This window comes from Terrapene carolina, unplaced genomic scaffold (assembly GCF_002925995.2).
Source record: "Terrapene carolina triunguis isolate 2854851 unplaced genomic scaffold, T_m_triunguis-2.0 Scaffold130, whole genome shotgun sequence".
Classification (NCBI taxonomy): domain Eukaryota; kingdom Metazoa; phylum Chordata; order Testudines; family Emydidae; genus Terrapene; species Terrapene triunguis.
Genome location: NW_020664481.1, coordinates 18,845,773 through 18,855,675, shown reverse-complemented (window position 1 = coordinate 18,855,675; position 9,903 = coordinate 18,845,773). Strand labels below are relative to the sequence as shown.

General features: G+C 45.0%; 1 protein-coding gene across 1 annotated transcript; it reads right to left on the bottom strand.

Annotated features, from left to right (window-relative positions):
• Positions 1-6,340: 6,340 nt before the first annotated feature.
• On the bottom strand, positions 6,341-9,663 carry OCSTAMP (osteoclast stimulatory transmembrane protein). The gene is made up of 2 exons (XM_026652754.1): positions 8,668-9,663; positions 6,341-6,703 (listed from the first exon to the last, which is right to left on the bottom strand). Exons 1-2 carry the CDS (start codon positions 9,661-9,663, stop codon positions 6,341-6,343), a joined length of 1,359 nt encoding a protein of 452 aa, XP_026508539.1.
• Positions 9,664-9,903: the final 240 nt, after the last annotated feature.

The following is a 9,903-nucleotide window of genomic DNA, read 5'->3' as shown; positions in this document are numbered from 1 at the left end:
GAGAGAGGAAACCTTCTGGAAAATTAAACAGTAAACCAACCCCAACAAATCCAACCACTTCTGACTGAGGGAGTTAGAGAGAGAGAAATGCATATATGTACGTACACTTCGTAATTTTGAGAAGCACAGAAATACAATGGCCGTGGGTATCATATAAAAACTTAGATGGACAGATTAGTTCTTTTCAAACAGGGATATGCTTACCCTTAGGGGTACATGAGCTCTCGTCAGGGGGTACATGAGAAAAATCCTGTAATGGTGGACAACGCATTTTATTGTGCAAGACTTGGCAATCTAATCACAGGTATATTATGACCCTGTCTCAGATGAGGGTACACAATAGACTCCATTATTTGGAAAGGGGTATGCAGCCTAAATGTTTGAAAACCACTGGATTTATCAACACAAATAGAAGTGACGCTAGCATACTCTAAAACCAGAGCACTAATGGTTGCCATATTATTCCAGTTTAAAGAGTCAGTGGTGTTTCAGAATTGATCACTCTCCCAAATCACCTGCTAGCCTGAAATCTCTTCTTAATTACAAACCACACTAATGGGACTCCTAAAGGAGCCCAATGGGAAATAAACTGGACTATGTGAGCCAAATTTTGAAAAACAGCCACTAAAACGGCACCTGAAATTTTTCATCTGGTATGCAATTAATTGTTGTATATGTAATCAAGGATTAGTGCACGGAAACAGCATTTATGCATACAATCCTACCCAATTTCCATGTGCAAATCCATCTTTCCACCTTCACAAAAACTAATGGTGAAAACAAAATACCCACTAAACTTGTGGCCACAAAATTGTGGGCTCAGTTTTAGATGCCAACACTATTTGTCATGCTTGAAAATTTGTTTGTTTCTTTTTAACACCCGGCTTCATCTCTCTAGCAGCCCCAGCTGTGCTACTGACTCTGTTATGGGGCATAAATACCCTGTGGGGATTATAGGTGAGATTTTCAAAGGCACAAATGAGTTAGGTGCCTAATCTCCATTGAAAACCATTGGGCATTAGCCACCTAACTGCTATTTGTGCCTTGGAAATGTCCCCTGTTGTGTCTTTTGCTCTTTACATAAGAAATATAATAGGAAAAAATCACCTGGGCACAGTGGGTTCCAAATAACCATATTTACTAAATACACACAAAAATGTCACACTGAGCTCTGTACTGCTTTGGCTGGTTTCCAGCAGCTTCTAAAACAGGAGTGACCAACCTGAGCCTGAGAAGGAGCCAGAATTTACCAATGTACATTGCCAAAGAGCCACAGTAATATGTCAGCAGCCCCCCCCCCCCATCAGCTCCCTCCCCCCCAATCCCAGCACCTCCCGCCACCGGCAGCCCCACCAATCAGCATCTCCCCCTCCCTCCCCGCACCTCCGGATCAGCTGTTTGGGGGGGGGGAGGAGCAAGGGCACTGCAGGCTCAGGGGAGGGGGTGGGAAGTGGTGGAGTGGGGGCAGGGCCTGTGGCAGAGCCAGGGGTTGAGCAGTGAGCACCCCCCAGGACATTAGAAAGTTGGCGCCTGTAGCTCCAGCCCCGGAGTCGGTGCCTATACAAGGAGCCGCATATTAACTTCTGAAGAGCCGCATGTGGCTCCGGGCCACAGGTTGCCCCTCCTCCCCCCGTTCTAAAACATAGAACACAGTGAGCACCACTAGGAGGGATCACAGACTACTTAAAGAGACTACCCCATTCCTGTACACAACACCCCCGCCAGGAGTGTGCGTCTATATATATAATATTACCCGTGGGAGGTGGGAAGCAGCCCATGTACATGTTTCAGATTGCTAGTGATACCCTGATCATCTTGCTGACAGGATCAGCTTTGAAGCGGCCTCTCTCCACGATGGTTCAGTAGGAGATAGGTATTTTTAAAACCTCCCCTTGAAATGTCACACTTTGGTACATTTTCCCAACTGACACTCAGAGCTCCTGCTCACAGTCATTTTCTGACGCTCTGCAAACGTGCCCCATGGAAACAACAGAATCTGCCCACCTGGCATCATTCAGCCCTGACACTTAATTGCTCCCCATTGTCATCTGCCTCTAATATTGGCCTCCCACTCTGCATTTTCAATCCCTCACACTGAATCTTCTCACCTCCCCAGCAGCACGATGAAAAGAGTCAGTGAAATCTAAGGCACACAGCAGCCTTAGCTTGAACTGAAACAGAAGATTAGAGGCCCTTAGGTCCTTTTAAAAAATTTACATAACAAATCCTCAAGTGCCCTTTTCCCAGATAGTGCTAAATCACTTTTTATTTTATAATGCTGGATTGCTCTTCTGCTCCGTGTTTTCTTTTTTTCCAAGTCTCTCATTAGGGCACGAGTGGAAGAGACTGATCTGGCTAAGTGGGAAGGGGCTAAGATAATTTTCCAGAGTAAGATGGTGTACTCAGCTGTCATTACTGAGAAACTCTTTAAATTCTAGTTATAACATAATTACTATGATTGTCAAAATAGACACAACCTAATAGATAGCCTAGCCCTTTTGGGAGCGAGATGTATTCCAGTGCTGATGTATCCTTGCAGGGGCAATAGTGTAAGAAATTAACTGTATATTATGGCTTTGGAAATTTTTGGAGGGAGAGATCTCACTCAGTCACATTTTTAGGATATTTTTATGGTGCAGAGGGCATAAAGCCAGGCTTTTTATATGGAATAAGTGTATGCTTCAGCAAAGCAATAACTCATTCCATTTATCACACAATATTCCCATGACAACATTTGTCCAGCTGATAGTTGCTGACTGTGTAGCCAAGATCTAGCATGGTCTGAGGATGCCTAATGCTCACCACTATATGGTTACAATTCTACACATTAGAGAAATACTGAACTTGCTAGCAAAAAATGCCATCAGGCTAATTCATTCCCAGAAAAATACTCAGGCAAGAACTGCTGGAGGGTCAGATTAATTTCTAGTTGTGCACGCTACTAGGTAACTTATAATACATGCAGCACAGGTTCCCAAATGGGTAGCCCGTGGAATGGGAGTTTTGAATATCCACCAATGTGTGATATCTTCCTCCACTCCCACCCTTTCCCTTACTTTCTTAATGACAGAGAATGCAGAGCTCAGAAGGGGAAGGGCAGTGGTGTCAAACCTAATCATTCAGATCAGGGAAGATGTCATGGACTGACTGACCCATTCTGTGCTCCTCTCTTTCCCCTATCACAATGCATAGATAGGGGCCATTAAGTTAGGGTTTCACTTCTCCTGCCAGTGATATTATTAAAATCCTTTTGGTGCTTTTCCAGTGAGAGATCTGGTATGAACAGCAAGAGTTCCCACCTCACATGGAAAATGTTCAGGGATTCTCACACCTGTGCCATGACAATCTTGGGTAGCTCATTATTAGTTACTTTGAATCTACTTCCTATTCTTTTGGTTTTGTCTCCTAAATTCAGTAGACACAACCTGATTTTAGAAGTTCATATTACACTGTAGGCCAAAGCCCTGAAATGGCAGCCAGCCTCAATTTGTGGCTTCAGGCCATATTAGGGCTTGTCTACATGGGGAGTTATTCTAGTTGACCTATTTCTGATTATCTCCCTGTGTGGATGCTCTTATTCCAAATTAAGAGTGCCTTATTCCAAATTAGCTTAATCCACTTTTACCAGGAATTTAATTTAATTTAATTTAATTTAATTTAATTTAACTTTAGTGTAGACCAGTGGTTCTCAAACTAGGGCTGCCGCTTGTTCAGGGAAAGCCCCACCGTGCCAGTTTGTTTACCTGCCACGTCCGCAGGTTCGGCCAATCGCAGCTCCCAGTGGCCGCGGTTCGCCGCTCCAGGCCAATGGGAGCGGCAGGAAGCGGCGCGGGCCGAGGGACATACTAGCCGCCGCTTCCCGCAGCCCCATTGGCCTGGAGCGGCGAACCGCGGCCACTGGGAGCTGCGATCAGCCGAACCTGCAGACACGGCAGGTAAACAAACCAACCCGGCCCTCCAGGGGCTTTCCCTGAACAAGCGGCGGCCCTAGTTTGAGAATCACTGGTGTAGACAAACCCTTGGAGTACTCTATGTCTACACAGCATTTTGACGTGAGCTTCTGTGACATACCAGGGTACAATCCAGACTAATGAGTAGCTGTGTTGCCCCTGCCCTGCAACTATGGATGCCTTACAATGCCCTGCTGACATAGTTCCCACCTGGGCCACTCACAAACAGCCTTCCAGCATGCAAGCCACACCATGAGGGTCTGTGTGTAGCTGCAGCCTGCCAGCCACACTGGGGTTAAACTCTGGCTCTCACCAGCCTGGTTTATACTGCAGGGTGACCCCAACACACTTCCAGTCCCAGATTTCCCCCCATAAATGTATGTCTTGTACTACTAAGCCCTCTCCTGGACAGTACAAAATATTTAAAGGGAATAATATGCCATTTTATTATCGCAACTAGTGATTCAGACACTCCAATTTAAACACACTGCGTTAGATAAAACAGTAAAACAAGGTTATTTTTCTTGTACCCATTTTTATTTTATTGCCTCATTACTTGTACTCACTTAAAATCTCTCTCTTTGTGGTTAATAAAGATTGAATGTTTGCTAACACCTAACTTGACAAACTATATCGGATTCAAGCAAAATGTCTCCCCACAGGCTTTCCGCAGCCTGACTGATCAAGCTCTGTAGGCTGGGACCCCTCCCCCAGAGTCCAACGAATGCTTCCTTTGTCGCTTCAGGTGCAGTGAAAGCAATGGGTGGAGAGAGGGGGTGCCTGGGGGTGTTTGTCCCTCCTTTTTATAGTTTCAGTCCCCTCTTGAAAAAAACATTTCCGGCTGGGCACTAGGAAATAAAGAGTCTATGTGGAAGGAGGTTCCTTGCTGGCTTTTTCTCACCTGTTTGAGCTTTGTTTGTTTCCCTTCTTGCTTGATGACTCTGTTTACTGCATAAACGCAAATTAAGCAGAGCACATATTCCTTTGTCTAAGACAGACCTGTTTGTCAACGTCTGTCTGGGCAGGGCTGTGAGATTTGAAACATGTGTTAATAACATTATACAGGGAAATCTTGTAACTTTGCCTACGGTGTTGCCACACATATTTTATTAGGACAATACTGACCAGCAAATGATGAGTTTTCAAATGACACTTTGCAAGGCATACTTTGTTACAAAAGATTATTACAATAGTGTGGAGGGTGTGAATACAGGGGTGTATTCCCTCCCAGCCTGGGTCAACAGATTCAGGCTAGAGGAGCTTGCACTAGCACTCTAAAAATAGTGGTGTAGACAACGCTGTGAAGTGACTCAAGCTGGAGCTCAGGCTCTGAAGCCGCGGGGTGGACTTCACAGCCTGAGCTCCAGCCCAAGATGCAACTTAAAAGACCTGTCTACACTGCTCTTTTGAGAGTGCTAGCATGAGCCCCGCTAACCAGAGTCTGTCAACCTGCACTGGGAGGCGCACTCCAAAATGCAGTGTAGACATACCCTATGGTGCTTGATAACGGCAGGTCAGTCGTTGAAACCCCATTTTCACGTAGTGTCAGTGTTATGCCATATCTCTGGGTGGGTCTGCATCTGGGATCTCTGGATCTAAAAGCGTGAGCTTCTATTGCCTGAGCTAAATGTGTTAACTGAGGCTGTAATAGGCTCATCAACTTCTGTATGTGGCCCAGTCACCACTAGGAGGAGACACTAAGTGGCTGTGGGTTACATCACCCCAAGTGAAGAATAGACAATATCCAGGACATCCAGGCCAATGCCAATCATTGGACCGGAAGTTACATATTTCTCCCCATAGATCAATAAAGTTTTAAGCAATTTCTCTCTCTCAAAATGTATAAATATTTAACATAGCACAAGTGAAACAGACTATAACTCTGCACAAATACATTCTGGCTAGGGCTGGGCAAAAACAGCATGATCTTTTTGCAAAATTAAATTCCAGGACAGAGTCAAATTGTGCTTTTCTTGACATTTTTGTGACTTTATAGTTTTTGCATAAAAATATGCAAATTTGTTTTCATTTTTGCATGTTTTGAGGCCAAATTTGCTCTGCATCAGAATAAAATTTGAAATCTTGAACGTGTTGGGTTTTTTTGCTTATAATAGGACCATTTTTGTTGTAAAAGTGTCCTGGAGCTGAGCAAAAGAAAAGAAAAAAAAGCCTAAAACGTGGCCATTTTTGCAACACTAAAGCAAAATACAAAACCCTCCGATTTTGAGATTTTTGTGGTTTTGTGCCCATATTTCATATATTCCCTACCCCTGACTTTGAAGACAAAACCCAGGCTGAACTATCCAAAAAAAGATTGTCATGGCATAGCGCCTAAAGCATCTCTGTCATCTTCTGTCATAACATCCCAGGAATGCCAGCATGCAGGATATTTACAAATCCGCTCTCAGCTTTTGCTGCAGTTGCTGCTCCTTCTTGTTGTATTTCCTTAATAGTGCCCCGTAGAGGTACTGGACTCTCCGCTCTTCTTGTCTCTCGAAGAAGGAGGCAGAGATTTTTCGGCACAAACGTTGTGCGTAGGTTTCCAGAAATAGCATGGCATAGATGATGCAATAGAGCATTCCGACAGCAAGGGCCACAAAGTTGTTTGGGGGGCTTGGCCGTTTAATTGTGCAATCGGCAGAGATGAAGGTCAGATTCTGCTGGTAAGTTCTTTCAAAGTTCACAATGGATTGTTCTCCAGAAATGACTCCATTGAAAATTTTCGAGATAAAGGGCAGAATGCTTATTTTGGCCTGAAACAAAATAAAAGATTCAACGGAAAGATGAAAAAAAATCAACCACAATCTGGCAAGTACAAAAATAGCAACTTGGCAATGTAAGAATCACAATTAAATTTTGTACACGTTTGGTAAGATTGGGAGATAAACAATGTGAGTGGGTTTCAGGCTGTGACTGAGAGTGATAATACGCTTACATGGGCATACGCTGTTTAGCATAATGCGGTAGGTCTTAGCTACTGCCATAATAGCAATAAACTGTTTGAGGTGATAAGATTCATAAAAAAAATTAAACTCTTCTAGCAAAGAATGGCATCTGCAGTCACACGCTTTAGCATGAAGGTGAAATAGTTTCTCAATCCACAGGTTTCTGGCTATAAATTGCTTGCCAGTGGTAGCTAGGAAGAAATGTAGACTTGCCCAGTTAAGTGTGTGATGGGAGAATTACGCCTGCGTCTGAAGCATCCCAAAAAAGGAAAGAGAGGGGAGAAATAATTAAAACAGGAAAGCTAAAAAATAAGAAAAAATGAAAATAGGTAGAGGGATAAAAAATATATTGAAACTGGAGAGGGTTTGGGGAATGGGGAGCAGTTCCGGTGAGAATGCTGCTGAGAGCCAGGGGCCATGCTCTTGGCCTGTGTGATTGTACAAGTGTCTAACAAACTCTAGGCACCGTATAAATAATAAATCATAGTTCCTATGAATCCAGTGCTAACCACTCTCTGAGACAGAACACTGAACTACATGAACCATAGATCTGCTCTGCTTTGGTGACTCCCATATTCCTAAATGGTAGATCCCCACAATTATCACTGTGTAAATGTCTCCCGGTAAAACTCTCCCCGCTGTCATACGCGTGGGTCTCTGGAGCTATGATTCAGTCAGTGCAATCACAACTCCAGGAAGAGGTGGGACGGGCCCCATTCCTCTTTCTAATAAACTGCTCTTTCCTCCTGTCACTGAGAGCCCACTTGTCCCAGACTAGAGGCAGGATGCAGAGGGCGCAGGGTGGCATTCCAGCACCTCATTTCACTGCAGGGTATCCGTGATGCTGTCTAAGGGCCAGATTGTATCTCTACAGTTGGAATCACAGTTTGCTCCCTGGTCCCCTCCTTGCTACTGTTCTATACACACTGGCCCCCAGAGCATTTGGTGGCAGAGGAACCAAAGCTCTGCCCATTCCGTGCCCCCCACTCACCCATTTCTTGCCCACCTGCACAGGAGTGGGGTCACTGACCCCATAGAGACTGCTTTCCCTCCTTCCCTGCTCTGTGACTCACAATGCAGGTAGCCTTGCACATAGGGGGACCAGACGTCCCCATATTATCAGGCTCTGGCTTGCTATCTGGTCAGCCTACTTGCACAGAGGAGAGTAAAGAGGTGCAAAGTGCTTGCCTGACTCTCCCGTACTGGCATGAGGGCAAGAGATGCTCCTGCCCTGAATGACTGACGCCACGTGATTGATTCTCTTGGATTTTGCTTCACCCCTCCCCCCCGTCCTACCCCAGAATCCCCGAAAAGACCCTTAAGGGCAACCCCTACAAGAACATATGCTTTAAAAGTGAAAGTTTTCATCCCCACATCAGATGCTTGACCAGTGACTTCCTCACTTGCCCTATGGGGTTAAACACAAACTCTGGGCTAGTTTTGTCCTTTATTTGTTAATGCAGCACATGGGATTCATCAGTGATCCCTACAACGGGAGTGGCTGTACTACAGACCCTGCTCTTTCAGGTTGTTGGCTGGCTTCAGCTGCCATTGATGCTAGTGGGAGCTGAGGGCACAGGAGAGATCACAATGTTGCCTTATATAACTATATGTGCTGGAGGCAGGCTGTGAGAGTACACATGTCCCTGTCCTGCCTCCATTCTGCCTGTGCAGTTGGCAATAGAACAGCTCAGACAAATGTAGCTTTGGCTGGTGAGAAAAGCTGGGCATTCCTTTATTTAGAGGCCCAAGCTAGGGATTCTGCTACTTACATTGTATTTAATGTTGAGCGTTATGGGCACCGTGGGAAACTGAGCCACCTCATTCATTGTTGTATCTGCCAAGTGGAAGGCGACGTAGTCCGTTGCTATGATCACTGCTGTCACCATCAGGACCAAAGTGAGGAGCATCATGCGCACCAGGCACACCACCATTTCCTCCCGGGACAGCTTCAAGCCGGTGGATCTGATCAGTTTTTTGGGTGAGTGTGTCAGCAGATGGGCTGCTTTCTTGTCCACAGCCAAGACCTCCAGCTTTTTGGTGATGTAAATGTTGTCAAATCGGAGGTTGGTGAGATAGCTTTTCAAATACCAAGCGGACTCAAAAAGGAGATAGAACAGGAAAAAGCCAGCAGCCACCCTGTTGGCTACCAGCAATGCCTGTTTGACCAGCAATTCGACAGCAGAGAAATCATCCTTGATCTTCTGACTAGCAATGAGTACTTGCTCCCTCACCAAGGAACTACTGTGATCCACAGCATACTGAAAATGTCCATTCCTGGGCGTCAGAAAGTTATCTGCCATGTTGTCAGTGACTTCTTTGACTTGGTGACCAAACTGCGTGGAAGCTTTTCCCAATAGGCTTGTTGAGTTCAAAAGGCTGTCTGAGTAATTCTTGCAAATGCATTTAATAACCTGCAGTATGGTTTTAATGTTGTCCATGATGTTTGGTATGATATTCACTGCCACGATCATGAAGCAGGTGGACAAGAGCAGCCTCCGGCCTTGTTTAGTGCCCAACGTAGGTATGATTATGGTGAACATGCAGCGGACAGGATGCACCAAGAAGAGGATCAGTAGAAGTAGCAGACTGAAGGAAACAGCAATTGTAGAGGAGAGGTGAAATGGATACTCTAGCGAGGAGAACATCCAGTTATAGAGGAGGCCACCTGTCAGCACAGCAATGCAGCAGCATTGAAGAAATAAAGTCAGGAGCTCACTGCAGCTTGAAGGCACCGGCTTTGAGTAGGCAGACCATGCATCTAACATGACTTCTTGTATCTTTGGAAACAGATTGTCCTGGCAATAGATCCAGACTCTTAACCTATACCAAGAAAAAGCAACTCTGTATTTAGCAGAGTCAATATAGAAATGCATTGATACGAGCCAAAAATTAATGTCAAAACAGTGACTGTCAGATGAAGCAGAGTGACCTCCACCAAGCTGTGAAAGCTGCTCCTTATGCACTATAAAATTACTAATAGAAATGGGACAAGAAGAAAGCACTGT